The sequence below is a fragment of the Genypterus blacodes genome, unplaced genomic scaffold (genome assembly GCF_046128005.1).
Source record: "Genypterus blacodes isolate CSIRO-AG114 ecotype Tasmania unplaced genomic scaffold, CSIRO-AGI_Gbla_v1 ptg000003l_1, whole genome shotgun sequence".
Lineage (NCBI taxonomy): Eukaryota > Metazoa > Chordata > Actinopteri > Ophidiiformes > Ophidiidae > Genypterus > Genypterus blacodes.
Window position 1 is genome coordinate 6,650,671 of NW_027466817.1, and position 24,533 is coordinate 6,675,203.

General features: G+C 46.8%; 1 protein-coding gene across 9 annotated transcripts in view; it reads left to right on the forward strand.

Moving 5' to 3' along the window:
• mecom (MDS1 and EVI1 complex locus) overlaps positions 1-24,533 on the forward strand; it is a 124,916-nt gene that overhangs the window by 81,619 nt on the left and 18,764 nt on the right. For 7 of the 9 annotated variants that reach the window (XM_076145568.1, XM_076145584.1, XM_076145592.1 and 4 more), the window contains exon 3: positions 19,765-19,899. In XM_076145568.1, coding sequence (XP_076001683.1) covers positions 19,765-19,899 — 135 coding nt within the window. Of the gene's footprint in view, positions 1-17,729; positions 18,348-19,764; positions 19,900-24,533 lie in introns of those variants that run through there. The other 2 variants (XM_076145623.1, XM_076145632.1) reach the window with 2 other exon arrangements.

A 24,533-nucleotide genomic window follows, 5' to 3' on the forward strand; every position in this document is an offset into this window, starting at 1 on the left:
CTTTACGGTAAAGAGCCGGAGAAACTGAAAGGACGTGTGTCTTCCAGAACACCCTGACTCCCCTGCGCACCCCCGCCTGAATACATTAATTCATTTACCACTTCGAGGTCGCCAAACCCAAATATTTGCCCCTGTGCATATTTAATATTTATGATGACGAAAGCAAATATTGCCCGGTGGATTGAGTGACACGGAGAGGTCAAGCTCTGGGCTCGGCCAGAGGGAGCGGGAGGGGAGCGCCGTATTGGTGTGTGCGTATGAGTGTGTGTGCTCTCCTGAGAGACCCAGTCCACATCACACAGCCGGCGCGCACGGGTGTGTTTGCCCTGAAGCGCACACGCAAATATGACACGGTTCAGCAAACAATTTACATGAATTTGTGTATTATGGATTCATGAACTTTAAATCTCAACTTGCCATCTAAGAAGGACAGCTCCATGCATGGGAGTTGAGAAGAAGCAGAAGAAGAAGGAGAAGAAGAAGAAGAAGAAGAAGAAGAAGAAGAAGAAGAAGGGGGAGGGTCTGTGCTTGGTTTATGAGGGCACATCTTCGCTGAGGTGATCCGTCGGGGGGGGGATCAGCTTTTACGACGGAGATCAGTTCCGATTAGATCCTGTTTCCTTTAGACGTCTCATCCTCACCACTGATTCCGGCTCAAGAGGTGCATGACTAAATGATGCGTACATAATCTCCTTTGAACTGCAACCCAATAGAAAAGGCCTTAAATTGCACTATCAAGTTTGTTGACAAGCTCTACTTTCAGATCAAGTTCCCGTGTAGCCTTTTGAAAATGTATAGCCCCGTTGCTCAAGAGAGAGAGGAAATAAGTCGATGTGGAAGCTTCAGGTGCCTGTACACACACCATTTGTTCATCCCACCCACCATTCAGGCAACCTCACCATGACCTCCAAGGCTGAGAGGGTTGGAGGAAGCAAACTCAGAAGATCTCTCATACACACAGATCACCTCTTCAACTCCCTGGCCCGTATCTCCCCACATTTCTGCCTTTTATCCCTTCATTCACACCAGCTATCTTTGTTGTTGCCCTTCCTCCCTTCACCTCCGATAAGTTATTGTGCAAGTTTGTGGAATGTACACAGGCCAAGGATCTGGATGGAGTGTCATTGTTCTGTTTGTGGAAAGGCCTCCGCTCTCTTTCTTCTTCTCCTCTGGATATGAGCGAGGGAAGAAAGGGCTGTCGTGGCAGAGTGATAAAGAGTTTTTTTCAGGGAAAGAGACACAAAAAGATGGAGAAAGAAAGGGAGAAAATCCTGAGACAATATTTGACAGTGATTCACCTACAGTTCACACCGCCGAGGAGCGATACGGACTTAGTGACCTAGTCAAGGGGAAAGCAGGTGTGGGTGTCTTTGTGCCAAAGTTGTGTGTGTCAGTGTGTGTGTGTGTGTGGGGGGGGGGGGTTGAGAGAGAGGGAAAGAGAGAGAAAGAGACAGAGAGAACCAGAGACAGAGAGCGAGAAAGAGAGAGGGAGAGAGACAGAGCGCTCTCATGCATGTTTTATTTAATTCCTGAGTGATAATTCCAACTCCCTTACCTCACTTGTGTGGAAATGTAGAAACACTTTACAGACAAAAAGCAGAGTGTAAAAAGTGTAGGCACACTTGTTCACACACCACTGGCAGCAAGTTATTCACAAGGAGGAAAAACTATCCCACTCGGCCAATTAGAGTCTTGCTGCAACCACTGTGACAACTCAGGGGACCAATAGATGAGAGTGATGGAGACAGAGACAGAGGCCTGGTGGGACTCCAAGGACTCATCATGTTAAACCCCTCTACATGCTGGCAATGATAGATGCACAGATGAAGTAGTGGATGGATGGATGGATGGATGAGGAGTGAATGGATAGAAAGCAAAAAGGATGGATGGTGGGAGCACAACAAAGGAGAAGGCAGGAAGAGGATTTGTTGAATTAGAGCCTTGAGACAATTTCATGTACTAATGTTACAAAATCCAAAAATGCTCTGTGTGCCTAAGTTTAAGTCTTGGTGGAGAGAGAGGTAGAAATCGTCAAACGTGCGTGAAATCAAAGCTATTGTAACACACACATTTGCTGATCTTACTCAGGACACACAACAAGATTAGAAACGTCAATAAAGCCTCAAAGAAATGCAACAGAAAATATATTAGTATTACCAGAAGGCACATTATAGTAAGAATTTCTGAAGGGAGTTTATGGAGGTTTGAATTGGAATGTCTTTACGAGGTGGAGGTTTACACACACTCCTGTCGGTCTGAGGCTGTCAAAAACGTCAAAAACACACACTGTGAGGCTCTGAACCTCACAATGCACAGTATCAAAGCTGCTGATGTGTCCAATAATTAAGAGCAAAAAGATAAAATAAAATGAGCTGAATGAAATCATTATTGTGATGTTGATGAGATCAAGGCCATGTTTATGGTGGCGTGGTGAAAGCGAGAGCGGGTGTGTGAATGACCTCAGTGGGGCAGCTGGCAGCACTCCCTCTCCCTCCATTGTCAGCCCCAAACATTTGATGCCATTGAAACGGAGCGAGGCAGAGAGACGGAGGGAGCAGAGGCGAGCGTCGGTGTGAAGGTGCAGAGCAGCGTGATGCAATGTGAGATAGCAGCTGATTGAGCTCTCTATATGTGAGTGTGTGTGTGTACTCGTACAAGCATGAGTTTGTGGAGAAATAAATTCCCTCTTAATCGCACCAGCCGGTCTTTTATAATTCTCTCTCCATTATGAACACTCATCCCTCGGCCTCCTCCTCCTCTTCATCCGTCCATCCCTAAAGCCCATTCATTCATCCTGCCAGGATGAGGAGGAGGAGGTGGTGGCAGCGGTGCTGCGGTGGCATGGGGCGGGGGACTAGGTGATGGTTTGAAGGCTTTGAGAGTTCCACACCTGTGGGTGTAAGGACAGTTTGTAACCTTATCTCCCCCGCTTTGTGTGTCTCCCTTTTCTTTGGCGCTGGATATGAACAAATTGAGCATTGTGTTTGGGCAGAGGCCAGGAGGATTTCCAAGGAAGCCAGCGAGTCCAGGCTCTGCACAGCAGTAGCCTGAGACGGGAGATCAGGAGTGATTCCATGTGTAAGATTCCTTCCTTCTCACGGACAGTGTTAATGAAGTGTGTACACCCTTTGTCTGACAGGCTCCTCACACAGAGGCCATAACACACACTGGATGGTTCCTATTTTCACAAATATCTGGCAGGTTTTTGCACGGGGAAAAAACTTACACTAACAAAGGTCACAGGTCATTTTATCCTGCATGGAAAGAAATATTACAAGTTTGCCAGAATATGATACCCCGGCAATTTAACTAAATTATGTTCAGACTACTGTTGACATTGTTTTGTAGTTTTAGTTGTTTTTTTCTTTGCAAATTTGAGCATTTTTGTAAATATTGTGCATTAACTTAATAATGCTAATGCTTTGAATGGACCTGGAGTGCTGTGCTAGTTCTTCAACAGAACAAAGATAGAAGTTATACACACAACAATAAAAGCTAATGTTAGATTTTGGATTCCATATAGAGCTGTTTATTCTATAATGATGGAAATTAACCATAAAATCACTCCAGAGTGCAAGTGCTTGAGATTTTTCTTCCCCTATCCTGGTATTGATTACATTTCATAGCCACATGCCTACTTTTTTTTTGTCTATTTTTAATGTATTTACAACTCAGCTTTTATTCTGAAAAGCACCAGTTTATGCCTTTTTTCATGATTGCTCAATGTCTCACGTCACACCATTCATCTATTTACAGACCTATTTTGAGATGCAAGGCTTTACAGTTAAGTTTAGCCACTCTGACTTGCTGACCCCTTACATAGTATAACTAACCCTAAACCCTAAAACCATTCATTTGAGAAATACAAAAATAACCCCACAAGAACATAAATCATCCTTCACCAACTAAGTTCATGACTCATTTATGACTCATGTTTGACTAAAATACCAGATAGAACCTTTTTCATGTTGAGGTCACAAATTTGCTTATTTTCCTCTGGCATTAGAGCTATCAGAGTCCGTATCACGTCATGTCAGGCTCTCTTGTCGCCGCTCCGTTGAATGCAGATGAGGAAGGAAATTAGCCAGTGTGGGAATATCAGAGGAGACAGATACCCGTGTCACCATGCATCCTAATGGGAAGACTCCTGTTTCCAATTATAGCCTGCTGTAATGATAAAGCGTTGTCAGTAGCAAGACAATAGCATGACAGACCGGGTCGAGTAAGCGGGACGGGTGAGGGAGACAGAGGTGAGAGAGGAGAGAGAAGGGAGTGAGGGGGAAAAAGTGGAGGGGTGAAGCAGGAGACGATGAATGTCGCTGAATGGGAGCCAAGGAGCTTGATGGGTATTTTTTAGGATTATCTTTTTAAAGGATGTTCGCACTCTGTCACATGGGGAAACATTAGCTCCAATGGTGGTTCGGAGCATTTATAATGTTCTCTTGATATATCTTGCGAGATACAAAAGAGCCCATTTTAATGTCTAAAACACACTCCTCTGCCTCTACGCCCATAACAACCACTGCCAAGGTCTTGACGGTTGGTGCTCCTTGGGAACGGAGGAGCCACTGAGCAACGTTCAGGGCTGCAACTTCTGCTCCCTCCAACCTGTTTTTACTCTCCACTCCACACTCTATCTGTCTTACTCACCCTAGCGTGACCCAAACATGCGGCCAGTGGATTCAGTGTGTTTTCTGTGGACATACAGGGACGGTATAGAGGCTCCAAACCAAACCTCAGCCATGCCAGGCCTGTGAGGGAAGGAGGGGCCCCTCTTGAGGAAGTCATCACAGAGTCCAAATAACAGGGCCGTCCCCGCCTGGGGCCCGCTGTCAGGCCAGTGATCGATGGCCTCAGTCTCAGATGCCTGCACCAACTGGCCAGTGGTGGACAAAGAGGGGCAAATATAGAGACAGAGATGGGGTCATCCCTGCCACAGTGGGAAGTGACAGTCAGCCAGAGGGAGGGATGGAGGGAGGAAGAGAGGGAAGGAGGCAGTAAAGCAGTGTAAACCCCACCACGTTGATTGCTAGTCTCTTCTTTGATTTAAAAAACAGACATGTCGTGCTGCTTTATTTCGTTTGTAACGCGTCCAAAATTGCCGGCATTGAGACAACGTTACATTTTAGTGATTGCAGCTCCCGCAGCTGCGGCCACAGGAATGCGGCCGGCCTTCCTCGCCTCCTTCCTCTCCCCTCCTTCTCCCCGTCTATCTCTCACTCGAGCCGTCTCTCGTTTCCTCACCTCCGTGCCTACCTCTCGCTCTCGCTCTCCCTGCCCTGAGGCGATGACTCGGGCTCTTCGGGGAAATCTGTGATTAACACTGAGGCCCTTTTTCACCAAGAAGGCCTTCTCTCTTTCTTTTTTTTCCCCCGGCCTCTCCTCTTTCGACCGTTCAACACACTCCTGAGGTTTAGCAAGCATCAGTCAGACCTCTGGAGGGTGCTGTGCCTGGTTCAAGAGTAGGGACAGACCCTCTGTTGTAGCCAGACTAGCTGGTGATGACACACATTATCCACCTTTAACAGCCCTTATGCATGCAGGTTCTATTTTCCAGCCCCTGCAGTATGGTTTCTAATCCAGACGTAAAACATTGAATTTAGCAGCAAGTAGGTAATTCAGTATTCAGGATGTGGGTTTGACTTGATTCTGGCTGCAGCATTAATAGAGCAGTACCTCTGACCCTGGTTTGCACTTCAGTTTGTTGTGTTTGCTGTACCCACGTCTCTCTAAAATAGCAAATGCTTCAGTTTTGGTCCATGCAGCTTTCACATACACATATCACCCATAAACGCACTGACAAACTAAATCCATTGGCCTCCAGATTTCACCTCAGTGATCCTGTCTGTGAGTGAGAAGAAGAAAGATCAGAGTGTCAGCCAATCATCCATCATGAGTAACTGAGCTGAGCTGAAAGTCGCAGCTTAGATTAGATTTAAAGATTTACTCAATAACCCAATTACCACTTTCTTACAACAGGGCCAAGGAACAAATGCTTATACTAGGTAACAGTATTATTTGGCCATTTAAAACCAGCAGATAAATTGTCCTTGTTGCAGACATTTAAGCCTCGGCAGTGTTATTAATGAGTAAGCCGGTTCGTGTAGTCTGTAACACACAAGCACTTATTGTTGTCTCCCTCTCCACGTAAGTCAAACTAAACTGAGTGAATGTACTTGACCCTTCACCCAAAATCCCTTTTTTCTCTTGTACTCCTCCACTGGCCCCTCTTCTCTCCCCTTTTCTCCTCCTCTGCGTGTGGTCTCGCTCTACCGCCACCTGCTTCCGTTATTGTTGGCTCGTATCATATCGAGACTAAATCGAACGTGGTTTCACGCAATTTTGGTGTCCTAGACCTGGGCGATGGTTACTCAAATCTCAAGTCAGGGGAGTCATGAACCCCCACACACACACACACACACACACACACACACACACACACACACACACACACACACACACACTCCTCCTGACTGCAACCTGGTCTGGGTCTAGTCTCTTCTGAACCTCAACAGAATGAGGCAGGTATCAGTTTTGGAAGTCGCTCCACCTGCTGAACCTATAGGCTCCAACTAAAACACTCCTGATTTCATTCTTTCAAACATATCAGAGAGTTAAAGGAGATAGTTGACTGTGAACAAGACGGGACACAAGACAACGTCAAGTAATCTGTTATTATCCTGAAGGATTTCCGCTCTGTTAAATGTAAAATTCTGGCCATTGCATTAGTTTCAAGACTAGTCCTTTGTGTTTTCTCTGCCAGCAGAATTTAGGCGTTGTGGAAAACTGCTTTTCGCATTCAAGCATGGAGAAATGTCATTTGATAAGGCCAGACAGGGAGTCGGTTGGCTCTCATCACAATAAAGTACAATGGTAATTAAATCAATCACCGCTGCTTTTACTCTGGAGTTTTGACACTTTGGCAACGTAAGGACCTCAGCTCAAATCCTCCTCTGAAGGGGTGACGGGGGAGACCAATAATGACAATTGCCTTCCTCGCCATGTGCCAGACAACAGTTTCAATTAGCTGCGTCCTTCTCATGCCAGGAACCATCAGGCTGTTTCCCACTAAGCTTCTCGATCTGTTTTACTTCACATCGGTACCATTTAACTATGACAACAGTGTCCTGTTATCTGACCTGTAATGTGTCTGTGTCTATATGTGGAGTATGACTGTGACGCTTCAGTGTGTCCTTTACGTCTCCTCCCTCTCCGGGGGCCAGACAGAGAGCTCATTATCGGGCAGGAAATGAGTAAAATCCACGCCGCCGTGACGGTGACGCGTAGAGGAAATGACTGCCGATGACCAACTGGAGAGCGATGACCGAATGTGGAAGTGTGTGTGTGTGTTGTTTTGATACACTACAGTGAACACGGCAAACACTGAATGCAACACAGTGGATGGAGGTCCTTCCCCCCTTTATAATTCATTTGAACAGCGATGTACTGTATGAAGTAATCTATGTGATACCTGGAAGAAGCACCCGGGCCACAGAAACTGGCTGCAGGGGACTATAAAGCATACTGGCACACTCAGAGCTGGACATTTTGGAGAAAAGACAGTTCTCTTGTGACAAAAGGCACAGTGTAGTATCCTCTCACTTTAGTACATGCTGACATTTCTAAAGACGTAACTCATAAGAAGCTCATTGTTTTGATTAATATTGTGTTTTAGTGTTGGTGCCCTATTTTTTGCTGATGTTTTGTTTCGTTGGGTAATGTTTGAAAGTCATTTAAGGTGGTTTTCTATTTAAGTCAGCTTTATTAGTTTAGGATTCAGCCCCAATTCAAAGTTTCCATGCCCCCTTTGTCTCTTGCCAGCTGGTGTCTTTGCATTGTAGCCACCAGCAGCCCAGCTAAGCAGGTGGGGTTGGGCAGCAGCGGAGAGGAATGCTGATTAGATGAGATGTGGTAGTAGCAGAGGTGTGTGTGTGTGTACATACGTGGGTGTGTGTTTGTAGGTCTTTATTCCTAATGCGAAGCAGATCATTTGGTCTGCTGCTGCTTTAAAACAAAATGGCTCTGGTCCAGTTTACTCCCGAGGGGAGGGTACCTTTGGCCAGCAGAGAGGGAGAGAGAATGAACTTACGTAGCTTGTTGGGCTCTGCAATGCTCACTCCACCTCTCTACTTTATGGGAGGGTCAGGGTAGTTAACTAGTGGCAGGCGTTCAGATGGGTTCTGCTCCGACTTCAAACAGGGAACATTATGGCCGTCCGCGCTCACAGGATATTGCACTGTAAGGCCACTGAGCATGGCCGGGGAAGAGAGAAGGGGCTTTGTATCGAGCCCATTAGAGCCCTAAACCAATACTAATGAAGCTGTTTCCTGTACAAACGGAGTGGCTCAGGGGAAACTGGCTCTAGCTTTTAATAAGGCTCTCAACAATCTCAGTTAAGATGCTGGAATTTTTTATCTGGGTACTGAGTGGGTTAGTGCTGGTTCCAAGCAGAACCTCCCTTTGGAAAAGTTAATTACGCATGATTAATGGAGCGTTTTCCTTCCAATGATATCTGTGACAGCACAAAGCTGTCGTAAGGCTTGTCAGGCCCAATTCGAGCTGAATAAGTATTTATGTGATCGCATGTGATGGGCCTCCTCTCACCGGCACCAGCCCTCATCAATCAAGCCCTGCTGCTCGCAGTAGTGGGAAATTGGTCTATCAGCGCGGCTGCACCCACTCCCCCCCACCCCACCCCTCTACCACTGCCACCGCCGCCGCCACCTCCCTCCCTCCCCATTCAATCAGGCCCGGGGCTACAATGCTTCTTTAGCTCTTACTTCTGACCAACGCAGGGGTCACGGGGGGGAAAGTGGGAGCCAGAGCTGAGCCCATCCATTACAGCTCTTGTTTCTCTCGGTGGCAGCCGGACGACGGGATTCTATTAAGAGCTCCGTCTATTCAGCACCAAGATTACACCAGGGTCCTCTCTCCAAGCACACCTCGCCACCAACCCCCGAGCCCTCGCCAAAGCCCCCCACCCCCAACCCCACCCCCCCAACTACTGCCACCAGCCCAGCGTGGCTCAGTCATGCTTCGCCAACCCCCCCCCCTTTATTTATTTATTTTTTAACACTTCCCAGTAGTAGTATGTTTTTTTTTTTAACAGGATGACAACAATCACTGAGCGAAAGAGGGAGAGAGAGAGAGAGAAAAAGAGAACAAGACAGAAAGACAGGGCGGGAGGCCTGGAGGGGAATGAGAGCAGACACTCTAACCTGGACCTGTTTCTTGTAGAGATGCGGATACACACAAACACAGAGAGAGAGAGAGAGAGAGAGAGAGAGAGAGAGAGAGGCCACCTGGACAGCAATTGGACTTGGAAACACTGCCACAAACACATACACACAGAGGCTTGCAGATACAAGTGCGCTGACACACAGATATGCACACACATATACACACAGCAAAGCTGCTCACTCTCTCTCTCCCTCTCTCTCTCTCTCTCTCTCTCCCTCTCTCTCTCTCCCTCACACTCTCCTCTCTCTCTCTCTCTCTCTCTCTCTCTCGCTCTCCCTCACACTCTCTCCCTCTCTCTCTCTCTCTCTCTCTCTCTCTCTCTCTCTCTCTCTCTCTCTCTCTCTCTCTCTCCCTCACTCTCTCTCTCTCTCTCTCCCTCTCTCTCTCTCTCTCTCTCTCTCTCTCTCTCTCTCTCCCTCTCTTATTAAAGAGCAGACATGGAGCCTCAGCACCTGGCTGAAACACCGGGCCCATCTCCTCTGCAGTATAAACACAGTTAGATGGGTAACATCACAAACACGACTCCGCCGCAGTTACGCCGTAAACACCCGCCGACACCAGATCAAACTGCCACTCCGCCCGTGTTTAAGAAGCTCGTTTGTCTCCCGCCGGCCTGAAGAGACTCTTCATTTACTTAATATGTGTTAGCACTTGAGAGAGAGAGAAGGGGAGTGCTGCTGGGGTCGTGACCCCCCGCTGAATGGATGGGGGTCTTCCCATCGCGGGGAGAGAGAGAGACAGCGCTCCTGTCAAACAAACAGAAATTTAATACGTTGTCTTCTAGCAGGACGTCCGCAGTGTGTACATACTCTCTTCAGCTTGATTATGAATAACCCGCTCTGTCTTATAAACAAGCGGAGTGAAGGCATTCATCAGGGATAGAGAGGTAAGGGTGTGAAGCGGGTGGAATGTTCTCCTCCTCCTCTTCCTCCAACAAGAGCCTGCTGTCGTTGAGAGGAGAGGAAGAGGGGTAAAGCACTGCAGAGGAGATGAAGAGGGGGAAGAAAGAGAAGTAATGGTGGGGTTCTCCTGGGGCAGGGAGAGGGTGGGAGAAGAGGCACCCAGGGTGGGGCCGTGCCAGGTTCACTCTCGCTGCAGTTTGGTGCGGGTTAACAGGATCGGAATGCTTCTTCGGGGGGGGGGGGGCAGCGTAATCAGCACCAACTTCCTCTGATTCAGAGAGTGTAGGGCCTCGCTCGCTGCCTCTTTTGTTTCAGCCGGGCTGCGCTGACAGCATGGAGGAAGCAGCCATCTGACGGTGCGGCGAGATGTCGAATGTGTATAAACAGAGAACAAGAGAGGGAGAGAGAGAGAGAGAGAGAGCGGCTGACTTCGGCGCAGCTAATGTGCAACGTGTTGTTGACGTATTGGCTTGTGCCATCTGCACACACACACACATACACATGTACACACACTTTTTGTTTGTATGTCTTCGCTGTCATCGGGCACCCGCACTGCAGGCCTCTCCCGGAGCCAAACACGCGAAATACGAGCAAGAGTGTATGTGTGTGTGTTTGTGTGAGTGAGAGCCAGTGAGTGAGTGAGTGAGTGAGTGTGTGTGTGTGTGTGTGTGTGTGTGTGTGTGTGTGTGTGTGTGTGTGTGTGTGTGTGTGTGTGTGTGTGTGTGTGTGTGTGTGTGTGTGTGTGTGTGTGCGTGCGTGTGAGTGAGGGATATTCGGCGCTCTGTCAGGCCAGTCATCTCCAGCTGCCCGCTCGAGACTTTTGTCTTTGTTAAATGTTGTGTGACAATGAGGTTTTCCAAAGTGCCATCGAGATAAAGAAGTGGATTGAGAGCGAAGGAGGGGTGGGGGGGGGAATCCGATCAGGGCCGAGATGGTGCGGTCATAGTCCAGCGGCCCTTCATCAATGCTACAGCCCCAGATAGATCTCCTCTCTCTCTCTCTCTCTTTCGCTCTCAATCTCTCTCTCTCTCCCTCTCTCTCTCTCTCTCTCTCTCTCTCTCTCTCTCACTTTCAAGCACCCAGATACATGCACACCGTCCTTCCACTCGTTATTTGTCTCTCTCTTGTCCCTCACACACGCGCAACACCAACCGCACACAACCTCCTCAACACACGGTCACACACACTCCTCTATTCCATCACCAGAGCTCTAGATCTTCAATCGATCCTCGCCGCACACCAACTCCACCCTCCCCTCCAACCCCAGCAGACACCTGCAAGTGATTGATCCCCAAATCAGTCCCTCACAACCCCCGGTGCCATAAAAACCATAACAACCCATCATAAAAGCTGATTTATCTTCCCCTGGCCCTGGGCCCCACCGTTAGAATATTAACCCAAAAGTGTATGACACCAGAATGATTGGTTTGGAATTGAATAAACCTGGTGGAGTATTGACGCACATGTCTGATGGTTCAGATCAAGTCAGACTGCTGAAATGTGCCAAGTTAGATTGTGTTGTCTGAGACGCACAACGCTGAACACACACATGGAGAACTTCTGCTCTTCCGTCTCTATTTGCTCTTACAATATCGTGACTTTATCATATTGGAGGATAAATATAGAAGATGGACGAAATCAGCAATTATTCAATAGTGTGTCCTCCCGCGACTCCTCATGAGGACACGACTGTTTGTGCCATTGTTCCTCGTGCGTGCGTGTGTGTGTGTGGTGGCATGTGCGTCCACGTGTGTGTTCCTGTAGGAAATGGTGCCCTGGCCACATTTTTAATGAGAGCGTCGGTCTGCATGCCAGCAGCATGGCGCACTGGCAAGCAGCGTGTGCGCCCTTGTGTGCTCGCCCACGCCGCGACCAGCTCCCCGGGTTAAATATAATCCCAGCCTAACTCGTGGGGCCTCTTTGATGCTACTGAAAGCCAGCGAAGCCTTTAATGGGAGCCACTCGGCGTTCCCGGGTTACGTGCGAGCCGCTCGGCCTCGCTGCGTTTTGAGGTCGCCGCGGCTGATTTGTTGTTTTCTTCAGTTAATTCTGACTTTAAACACGGTCACTTACACTGATCCATGTGCAAAGAAACAACAACAACCTCCAGAGCCTGTGTGTGGTGGTGGCGAACACACTTTGACTCTTACCACCTGGATTCAGTCATATATGGTGATGTATAGTATGCAGTTTATAAACCGACCTCATAAAAGCGGCGACACGTGTGCGTCTGTGAGCCATCAGATATTAGGCGGTTACATTTCAGAGACATTTACTTCTTTCACTGCCTGTCCCTCCATCAGTCAAAATAACAACTAATGGGGTTTCTCATGAATGATATTACAGTCCAAGGAATGTTAATGAGCTTGAGCTGCTCTGTCAGTTGTAAATATAACACTGTTATTGAGAGATATTGCCAGGCGCTTTGTTCTTTACCTCCTATCAGACATTAGCCTGTAGCGTTATTGTTTCCTGCTTTCATTATAACGATACAAGTCTCGTTGTCTTGCTGGCTCCCACCTCTCCGTCGTCCCGGCGTTTCCCTCCCTCACGCTGATCAACTCTTTCTGATATGCGCAGACGTTAAGATATTAGCCTTGCGATTGGACACGGGTATGAAACAGAGGATTGGTAGCGCCGTCACGGCGTAGCCCGGGCTTTAAACGTCGAGCGGCGGAGCTCAATAAATGTAATGAATGTGTGACACTTGGGTCCTGTGAGATCTGAGGTGGCGTGTTCAGTTCCATCCCGCTTAGGGCTCTCCTGCATATAAAAAAAGGCTCTTTTAAAGATGATATCTATGAGCGTTTTAGAGCCAATTTGTTCACCCTGCAGCGACCGGCAACATGCTCTAATTACCCCCCCCCTCCTCCTCCTCCTCCTCGCTGAGGGAGGGGTTGGCTGGCTTGTTTAAGTTTCCACTCTGTCCCATGCGTATAGCTGTGTGTGCCCGCTGAATTTATGCTTGAAAAACGTGACCTTTGACTCCGTTGTGGCTTTATCGCACCCTATAGCCCACATACAGTGTGGCCCTGTGTGCTGAGGCTCTGTGGAGGAAGCGTCTGTGATTACTGCTGCCTGTACTATTCTACCTCTGTACATCGCTGCCCCCCCTCTCTCCCCTCCCCCTTCCCTCCCAGTCGTCACGTCCTGCCAATCATGCTTCCAGGTTCCCGTTTCCCCCCCGAGGCCAATCAAATCACATTCATCCTCAACAAACTTATAATAGTCAAAGAAGCATGTTTACGTGATCATAACCTCTCTCTCTCTCAAATGCAGTGAGAATGAGCCAATCCGTGTTTTCATTTGAGCTGTTCCCAAATATCCACACCTATCTCCATTCCTACTGTATTTATGGTTACAAGTAGAATTGAAAGAAATATTTGGAAGCTTTAAAATGAGGCTTTGTTAATGCATAAACATCAGCAGTGCACTGGGCACTGTGGCCGGCCTGTCAGGACAGCCTGCTGTCAAAGAAGCAGAGACGGACGGTGCCAAAACAAAAATGAAGGGGTGCTAATTCAGAAAACACACAGCGGCACCCCGATTCTCACAGGCCACAGCATTTGTCAAGAAATCATCTCTCTCTCTCTCTCTGTCTCTCTCTCTCTCTCTCTCTCTTTCTCTCTCTCTGTGTCGGAATGCCTGGCTGACCCCCGGCAAATGAAAATAATCCAAAGTAATTAGAAGTGAGCCGGTCTGGTCCTGAGAGCCCCCGGGCAGCCGGGTAAACATGGCGGAGGGGGCCGGGAGGGGCCAATGGACTGGGGAGGACAGGGAGGGGAGAGGGGGGGCGTGGGTGATGGGGAAGGGGGGGTGCTGACCTTGTCCACATAAAGCAGTGATTTATGAAGTGCAGGGCACAGCAGCAGGGCTTCTGTCTTCTCCTGCAGAACCAAATTACTGAGGTGGAGATTAACACGCCGCTCGCAATGGGCTTAAGTCCAGACCAAGGAAATATTTTATTTACATTTTCCCCTTTCATTTCCTCTGCTCTGCTTTAATGGTAATTGCACCGTATGGACACTGGACCTACCCCTACACTCTTAAATAGGATCTTAATTTAGTGCAACTAGAGCTGTGAGAGCTTAAAAAAAACCAAGCCACTGATCCTGCATGATGGATCTTTTAATTAAACAAAAGAAAAGTTGTAAAGTGTTGTGTTCAAAGTGTTCGATTGAGCTTTGAATGAGTTGTTGCCACTTGATCGAACCGCTCCACGTTTAAAGCAAAAATAAAGCGCAGGGAGGGAGGAAGAGGAGGAGGGAGGAAGAGGAGGGGGTTGTCTTGCATACACACGGAGGCTTAATGCAGCTTTTGGTCGTTGTCAATGGGAGGTCTCGCCATGAATGGTGGAACTATTTCATGTGGATTTGCCTGCGATATTTTCTTTCTTTCTCTCGTTTTTTTCACTCCCTCTTCAGCGTCTTCTTCTTCTTCTTCTTCTTCTTCTTCTTTTTCTTTCCGCTCTCCTGGAGGATGTGCTGGAATGCGCCGTCGTGCAGGGCGGACACACTGTTTCCATGTGGCCCCTCTGCAGCGGCACAGACGGCGGCTGCGGCCCTGTGTTGCTCCGCGGAGGAAAGTCTGCGTCCCACACGGGGATCCTCCTCCTGTTCTGCTGTCTGACTTTATAAAACACACACACACACACACACAGCCTCTCTTTATACAACAGGGAAACAAATCAATCAGGCAGATAAGATGATAAATATGATGATCGATCTATTAGTTGCTTTTACTTTTGCATACTCGAGCTCCTTAAACAAATAATAAACCCGCAAGCAAAATAAGCACTGAACCCTTTAAGCCATTTAACCTCCTTTCAAGTATTTCACTGCACTTTAAACGTCCGCAGACTGAACATGACCCGGATGCTGAGCGCTGTAAGAGTTCCTTAAATAAGTCTGAAATATGCTCCTGTGCTGCTGTAGCATAGAGGAACACACACACACACTCTCTCTCTCTCTCACACACACACACACACATACACCGCGTAATGTGTTGATAAACAGCTTCTCCCCACGCGTGGACTGTTTAGTGTGTCAGGATCATTATGACCAAAAGGCGCAGAGTCATTCAGATCAAAAACAGGCTGATTTCATCTCGGCGAATATCTGAAAAAAAGTGTTTATGGTGCGTAGCGCGAATAAATATAAATAAAAAGCTCTGCCTGCACATAGCTCCTTCGCCTGGTTCAGCTATTAACAAATGAACAAGTGTTTTAAATTCTCCCCGTCGCTCTTCCTCCACGCAGATTTAAACGATTTACTGCCTTTCGTTCATACATTCAAGCTCACTTTATTTGTAGATTTATATATATATATGTTCATCTGAATGTTTCATGTCCCCATCTAACAGTTTGACGCCTTCATGTAGATGTGTTGCCCCCCCCCCCCCCCCCCCCTCCTTATAATCAGTCAATCTCCTGACGTGAGGTTACACACATGAGGTACATACACCTGAGAAATACACACATACGACCTCAGAACGACCCCAGAACGAATCATGCAGTGTTAAGTTTGTTTGTTCTCAAATGAAAAATAAATGCACTACAATTTAGATTTCAGGAGATAAAATTTCGCAATTGTTGTCGTGTGAGAAATATTAATTATAAGACATAATTACAGATGTTTCTGGTGTGATCGTTTTAATTTTCCTTCTTTGGTGATGAAAATATGAAAAAATAAAATCAAAGGTGAACTTTCCTGCTCACCTAACTGAGCCACATGGCACTGCGGTGCTCCTCACACATTGACGTGTGTTACAGTAGCAGGTTGGTACAGGTGAGCCCGCCCTCTACTGGTAGGGAGCGGGAGTGCAGCGCCTCTTCATTTGAAGGAACGTTCAGGGGGTCCCTGTCACTGTTACCCCCGGTTTACCCCCGGTGATACCGCAAAAAAACCCGCGTGTTTATCGTCCTTTACTCCACACACACTTCCTCCCTTCCAGACCTCTCCCCCCCTCTCTCTCTCCTTCTCTCTCCCTCTCTATCAGAACCCTCGATCAGAGCTGGAGAGGGCCTTGCGAGGCAATCACTTTCCCAGATTACTTGTATTTAATACACAATGCATCATAAAACAAATCCCTCATCCTGACAGGAAGAAAATAGAACAGCTCATTCGACTTGAGCTTTCCCAATTTATGGCTAAATTAAAAAGGGTTCCAACAATGGACAAGTCGAGGGGAGGCAGGAAATCAATGGCCGGGCGGACCGGGGTCTCTCCTCGGTTCTCAGGGAGTGGGAGACGATGGGACTTGGTGGCGGGGTCCTGGCTTATTTACACATGATTTTTCCTGTCCTTCCTGCACATTTGCGCCGCAATTTCGTCAAACAATGGACATTATCTGGGATGGAAGGTCAATGTCACAGTGCGAGGCGCATTATCCATCATCATCTGCTCTCATCAGCCGGAGCCCCTCTGTCCTCTGCGGCTTTATGAGCTGCCTAATAAACTCCGCTCACTGACAACAACCGTCACGTTTGCTCCAATAAACTCCTTCAGTGTAACAGTTCAAGCTTTAAAATTGTAAATCTGTGGGTTTTGTTTTTAGTCTTAAATCAGGAAAAAGGGAGAGGGGTGTTCTAAAGCAGGTGCCCAGAGGCCTGAGCGAAGCAGGAAACGCTCAACGATGAAACTAATGTTTGTTACTCTTTGGGAAATAATTAGAAAGCAAAACAGCATAAATCTGCGCGTCTTTCCGGGATCGTTTATTAAAGTCTGTGTGTGTGTGTGTGTGTGTGTGTGTGTGTGTGTGTGTGTGTGTGTGTGTGTGTGTGTGTGTGTGTGTGTGTGTGTGCGTGCGTGCGTGCGTGCGTGCGCGCGCGCGCCAGCGTGCGTGTGTGTATGTGAAACGCAGGTGAGAGGCCGGTGGTTTCCAAACATGCGGTACAAGGACCTCCAAGGTCCTGGTAGGACGCGTCTTGGAGGTCCCGCTTGCTTCCCATTGCGGCGCAATTAAAGAATTATGAGGATGACTACTTTGATTATAGGTTCCAATCCCCATGCTGTTATTTTCTTGTCTAAACATTATTCAAAGCTAAAGTGTAATAATTACAAGGGGGGAATGAGAGGATTTTAGGCTTAAAACGTGAAATATTCACTAACTCGTGGATGTTGCGGAAAAGTAAGTAAAGCTTTAGCTGTGGTTAAATACAGCTTAGCTTTTTATTTTGCTTCATTAGAATAAACGCGGGGGTCGAAACCCCGACCTCTGCCTGACCCCGCTCAACCTCTCCAACCCGGGGGTTCCCTGTCACTTTAAAAATTTACGGCGGAGAAGAGTCGCTTCCGACCGGTGGACGGAGGCAGAGACGGTTCCCGGGGCTCCACGGATGGACGCGCAGGTGGTGGTGGGGGGGGGGGGAGGGTTGTCTCTGTCGAGACTTCTTCCGAGACACGGAGACGGAGACAGACATCAACGCGCAAAGCGAGCGGGGGGCGCGACGCTCCACAACAGACGCCTCCGCGCGTCTCTGTCCGCTGTCACACGCACACACACACGACACATCCCCCCAGACAAGGCTGAGGAGGGGGAGGGAAGGAGGGAGGGTGGAGGATGGTGTTGGTGGTGGGGGGGTGAGGAAGAGGAAGAAATGAAAAGTTGAATGGCTAGCAGAGGACACCTGGGTGCGTCAGGACAGGAGGGGTGACAAGAGAGGAGCGGACGAGCGGCCGAGCCGAGCGGAGAGAAGAGACGAGAAGAACAGAGAGAGAGAGAGAGAGAGAGGCGCAGCGGCGGCGCAGAGGAAAGTTCTGGAGTTAAAGTTGACGCGCCACCGGAGAGGATTCAGCTCCCGAAGTCTTGTCTCTCTGTCTGTCTGTCTGCGTGCAGGACAGTGAGAGGGACATTTACCGGACATTACAGCGAGAAGGGGCGGGGAGGGGAGGGGGGGGCTGACGTGAATAGCGAACCCGCCGCGGCCGAGAAGCACCGCGGGTCCTGCGGCTCGGAGACCCGACAAGACGCCGACAACAACAACAACAACAACAAACAAGCCGGTGCGCGCGCTATATGAGAACATATCCGGGAGTCTAACTCGCAGCTGTGAGACACTTTATAATTTTATTGCTGGTTTGAAAATTACATTTTTGTTTTGTTTTGTTTTTGCTCGACGTCCTCATCACTTTTTGTTGCAGTTTTTTTTTCTTCGTGTTTTTGTTTTTATCCCATGAGGTTTTAAGCGTGGCACGAGGCTCAACGGTAAGAGGCAACGGCTTTATCAATGACGGAAACCTGTATTTTTGTTTAATTTAACAGCCTGGTTTTAAAAGTTGTAAAAAACATATTGTGTTTTTATAGAATGTGTCGGGTGACTAAAGTGAAAGTTTCGCTGCGTGTTTTTCCGCATAAATGTTCATATTGTGTGTGTTCCCCGCACACACACACAAACACACAGCTTTAAGTAGCTACACATGCATATAGACGGAGCTCATACAAACACAGCGACACATCTGTGACCCTTGATTCCGTTTTGCACCCCAACTATCGGCCACGTCTCCGTCAGCCCCGTCAGCCTGACCGCTCACTGAGTCTCCTGCTATTGATCCGGGTCCTGAGAAAACTGGCTGCGTTTAAAAAAACAAATCCCGGAGCTTTGATTTAGTTTTAGGAGGAAATCTGTGAGACTGAAGAGCAACGAGGAAGATCTATTTCAATTTGCATAATAATCCAGTTCATTGTATTCATTGTTGGTCTGTTCTTTAAATGCTTGAAGTGGTTTAATGGCGCGCGAGCTTTAATACTATACAATTATTATTGTTGTCGTTAATACTATTATTATCATAATAGAGTAATTTATATCCCTAATTATTAAAACAAACGGGTAAATTCAATAGAGTTTTGCCATTTTTTTCCGATCACACTGCATTCTAGAAATTCCACGTTTAATTTTTATATCAGCTTTAGTTGCACGAATTCAGAATAATTTCGCAGGATATTTTTTAAAGATAAAGAGACAGAATTGAAAAGGAAATTGAACGAATCTTACATTCGTTTTGTCACAAATTCTGCACAATTATTTCCTTTTCCTTTATTTAAAAAATGTTTTGTTTTGTTTCCTGAGGTCTATTAATGAATTAATGAAATCTATTTGCTATTATATCCCTAGAGTGCAAATAACATCAATGATCAAATAATAAATAATAATAATAAATAATCAAATAATATAATAATAAATGATAAAATAATGACACATATTATTTTGTTGTGGCATTTACAAAAAAATCTTTACAAGCAAAATTTCTGTGCATTCAGTTACTGTTGTAATATCAATTACAAAATAACAAAGTACATTTTTTTAATCAAATATAATAGATTTGTGCAAACATTTGATCTGCTTGTATTTTAAATGTGGAGTGGAGCTTCTACTCTTCCCAAAGCCAAAATGTGTGTATGTGTGTGCATGATTGAGCAATCTGCACACCTTTAACACTCCCTGTGTGTGTGTGTGTGTGTGTGTGTGTGTGTGTTTTGCCAACTCCTAACAGTTGAATGTTATTTCTCTGTGGGAGGTATCTGGTTAGTCATATGTTTGGACACAGTAACCTGGACTGATACAGATCAAAGTCTGATCTCTCTCTGCCCCCCTCCCTCCTTCTCTCTCTCCCTCTCCCTACAGATCTTGGACGGGTCAGGCCATGTAAAGTTCTGCGTTGATGCCAGCAGTCCAGATATCCGGAGCTGGCTGATGCACATCCAGTTTGCCCCCGCGGCCAAACAGCCTAACCTGACAGCGTGCCAGATAGATGACCAGGTACGTGGAGACACTGACAGCCTGAGCAACACTCCAGGCCAAATATGATGTGAAGAAGAAAGAACAAGGGCAGAAAACTAATTCTGAACCCCTGGATGACTATCAAGTGTAACTGAAAGTCATTGAGAGGCTACAAAATCAGCCAAAAGCCTTTTTCTTGCTTCACTCTGATGTCATCCAGCTTCCCTGTTTTTCCCAGCAAATGTCCCGTCTGTCTGCATGCTGTTGTGTTAAAAGGTGTTATTGTGATCTAAGTCAGATAGTCCCAAGAGCAGGCCGGCCCACACACATTCACAGCTACACACACACACACACACACACACACACCAAACTCTCACGGAGCCTCCACGTTATCTACGCGTGTGTTTTCTCTCTGGTAATTGTGCTGGGGCGTCTGCCGTGCGAGGACCACAGGGCAGGATCAGAGGCAGGCCTGTAGCAGCGATGGTTCCGCACACTTCCCTGTCACGGTGATGCGATGTAAACTCTTAGATATGCCAGGAATGTCACAGTCCTTTCCCGCTCACCTGGCTGCTGCGGCGAGACGTCCGCCCTGCACGCATGGGGGCTCGGTCACCTCAGTAAGCCCGCGATTTAGCCGTCTCCTTACAGGGATGTGGAAGGGGGACGGAAGACGAGAGGCTCAACTTTATTCGACACGTGTGTGTGTGAGCATTCCATATCTCGACCCCGAATAAAAATCGGAATCAGACAGCTTCTGCGTTTGTCATCACCTCTCACTGGTGGTCCATGTAGAGGTTCTGTTGTGTCTGCCATTCAAATTTCAGCCAAAGCTACAGCATGTAGGTAACACACACACATACATACAAGTATTTCATATCACCAGACACAATCTGTAGTCATATAAAAGCTAGGCAGGATTCTTCCTCTAATGAACAAAAGCGATGAATCCCCCTGGTGAAAGTCGTCCCCCGTTTCTCTCCCCATCCCGCTACGGTCTCGGTTAAAGAAGGACGAGTTTAAGAGAGTTTATAGCTTTCTCTCTCTCTCTCTCTCTCTCTCTCTCTCTCTCTCTCTCTCTCTCTCTCTCTCCCTCTCTCTCTTTCTTTCCTTTCATCAACTGAATGAGAGGGAGAGAAGCTTTCCAAAACTACTTACCCTGCTCCCTTTTTTAAGAGAGTGCGAGAGACGGACAAACAAGGGGAGAGAGAGGCTCCCCCGCCCCCGCACCCTCTCCACGAGGTGTGACTCGCTGTCAACACAGTGGTTCTGCTCGGGTGGCTGTGTATGGCTCCGACAGGTCACGGACATGGCTATGATGAGGCGATTGTTAAGTTAATTGTTGAGTATTACACACTGTCACAACACGGCACAATGTGCTGTCTTTAAGCCTTCCGGCTCCACGTTTGTGTGTTTTTTTGAAAGCGGACTGTAGCTTCTCACAATGCCTGTCTGTGTGCGTAACATGAATGGCCTAAATGGGGTGGTCTTGTAAAGCTGCTGTCAGTATTTGCTATTCTGTATTTGCGTGCGTGTGTGTGTGTCGTATGAGGGCGCTTTTGTGTCGGTGTGTGTGCGCACATGTGCGTTGACTTGTGAGGCTGTGTGAAGTGTTCTTTGTGTCTCAGGTGGTGCGTGCATGTGTGCTACCACTTATAAGCGCCATGCACGTGTAAGTGTGTGTGTGTGTGTGTGTTTGTGTGTGTGCTGTGAATTGTTCATTGGGGTCAAGATGACTCCCTGCGCTCCTCATTCAGAGCTGGAAGCGTTCGAACACACACACTACCTGATTCCAACAGGTTTTTACTGCCACAGAGAAGTGCTGAGTCTAAACACAGCCTCAAACCACATATTACACACACACACACACACACACACACACACACTGCACAGTATCGCATCACCACTTCTCCACCGTAGGGCCCGACTGAGCTCAGACAGATCCTACAGATGACTCTCCCTGTTAAATATTCTCTCAGACTGGAGGTTTCACCGAATCTCCTCTCATCTTGTCGTCGACTGAGATTTCTTTTTTTCAATACTAAATTCCAGGTGCAGAGATCATTATGTGGCACTGAGCCCTGCCCAGCTCCAGTGTGTGTGTGTGTGTGTGTGTGTGTGTGTGTGTGTGTGTGTGTGTGTGTGTGTGTGTGTGTGTGTGTGTGTGTGTGTGTGTGAGAGAGAGAGAGAGAGAGAGAGTGAGAGTATAAGCGGCCTCCAGCTTCTTATTACTGACCCAGTCCTGTTTATCATAAAACTTTATGATGAATCTCAAGAGGGCAAGGGAATGAGTGAGCAAGCAAGGAGGAGCTCTCAAACTCTCTCTCTCTCTCTCTCTCCCTGTCTGTGTGAGAGGTAAAGCAATTATTTATTATTTATTTCAACTAAATTTTTTTGAAGAGTAACGCATTTCTTGTACTTGTACAAAATTCTTCCTAACTAAGATCGTTACTAATTCTTCTTCTATTTCTTCTTTCATGTGCTTGTATTTTCTCACATTTGTGGTGAGAAGATGTAGTACCTTTGAACAGAGGCTTGGAGTAGATGCAGGTAGATTAATTCCTCATTAAGGATTCTGCTGCAACTAAAGATTCAACCTTTGTCGTCATATTACAGCCAATCAGAGAAGAGCGTATTAGACATTTTGTTTTGTTGTATGGCTTTCTTTATTTCAAGCTACAGAATAGAAAGGACTAGTAGAGAAAGGAGAGGACAGGTGTGTGTAAGTCAAGAAAACTGCAGTAACAATCCTGCACTAATATAAGCTCATATTTAATCCATCACAACAATATGATACAATCAGTCTTTTATTGATTCTTTGTTCTGGCACGTTCACTGTGTTACACTTGAACCTCAGTGATCATCATCCGTCTGCTGAGGCACTAAGCTGCAGTCGGAGCATTCCTCCTCGCGTGTGTCCTCCCATGATCAGCATGTTTTGTCATTAAGATAATTAGTGCAATTAGTAGTGAAATCCCTCCACGATGCTCTTCACTCTACTGACTCGTTTGAAAGCAAAATGGATTAGAAGTGTAATTGACATCATCCAACGAGGCCCTGAAGAGCCTTTCATAAGACAGTGCAGAGGGATGGGAACAATAATCTCATTAGCACTATTGATTCTCACTCTGTATTGAGTGGGATGAAGTGGCAGAGAGCAATATGAGCCGTTCATTAGCATGCAGCCACAGAGAGCGCGAGGCCACTGGCGGTGAAATGAAAAACAGCAAATTTAGACTTGATTTATTTATGAAAATTTGGTTTTAAATGGCTATTACAGTTGAACGCATCCAAAACAAAATCCATTAAATGCACACATATCTGTCCAGTGGAAACCTTGTAACTCCAGCATGACTGATGGGGATTTTTAATTTTTGACGTTTTAACCCATTTCACTGGATGCTGTTAAAAATGCAGCGTCATTAAACTAAATCTGTCCCTCCTTTAAGTGGCTTTACAGATGCAGATTTGAGCCCTGCAGTGATAATATTTTGCTCATGAGATACTAGAAAGTTTAACCTTCTCATGAAGTCACTTTCTATTGCAACCAGCTGCTCAGTCAGCACTTATTCTCCACATATCTGAGTTGTAAATAAAGAAGACTGGTGGCATTTATAAGCATTTTACAGGAGAAAAGAAAAGCGAGCTTTTGTTTTTGCAAGTGTGTTTCTCCAAACTTTTGCCAAGCTTAAAGCGTTTGACTATAAACCATAAATGGCACATGATTGTGGCCCTGGGGCATCTTTCTATTTCATAGTGCTTAAGTGTTAAAATGGCCTGAGATTTTGAGGTTTTGCACTCAGACTGAGAGTTCATTGTGGAAGTGAGAGGCGGAGTGAATGGCATACCCGAGGAATGAGCGCTGTGCAGTCAGCCAACAGGGTGTGACCGCGGGGAAAATGTGATTCTGTTTACTCTGCTAATGACTAATGGTAACAAGGTAACCAAGGTGTCCGATTATAGCGTCTGATCCTCACAGGGCTGTAACCTTTGACAGAAAGTGGAGGGAGAGAGATAAAAAATATGCAGAAATACTTCATGGAATATGTGTTTTTTTATCTACTACTCAGACAAGAATGTTATTAATAAATACATAAACGTTTACCTTTTTACCATTAGATGACAAAATTGAATTTGTTATTTTAAATTTATGATAAGAATGGACAATGGCCTTGAAGGTGAGGCAGATGGCTCACACAGCGTGAACTCAGACACCCTGGATATCTTATCTACCAAAGAACCTGTTGTTTCAAGCCACTGTAATCACCACAGTGTGTGTGTGTGTGTGTGTGTGTGTGTGTGTGTGTGTGTGTGTGTGTGTGTTTGCGAGATAGAGAGAGACCCTGGCATGTTCAGGATGACCCCCAGAATCAGAGCAAACAGTGTATATTCTACTTTGATGTAAGTTGCAGCCTGTTTGTGTGTTTGTGTGTGTTTTCGCTGTTTATCTGTTGTGGCCCTCGGGGAAGGGGCGGAGCTTCTGAGGGGGGAATTCCCGTTCTCGTATAGGCGCTCCTCCTAGGCCTCCCTGCTCCCTGTGCCTTTTTGGGTAACGTGGATGTAAATACACTCGCTAACTGATAACATTTTCCTTGTGGGCCCATTAGGAAAATATACATTTTGATTGATTCCAATGAGAGAATGTCTGAGTTCACCTGCCCCTCAACACTAAG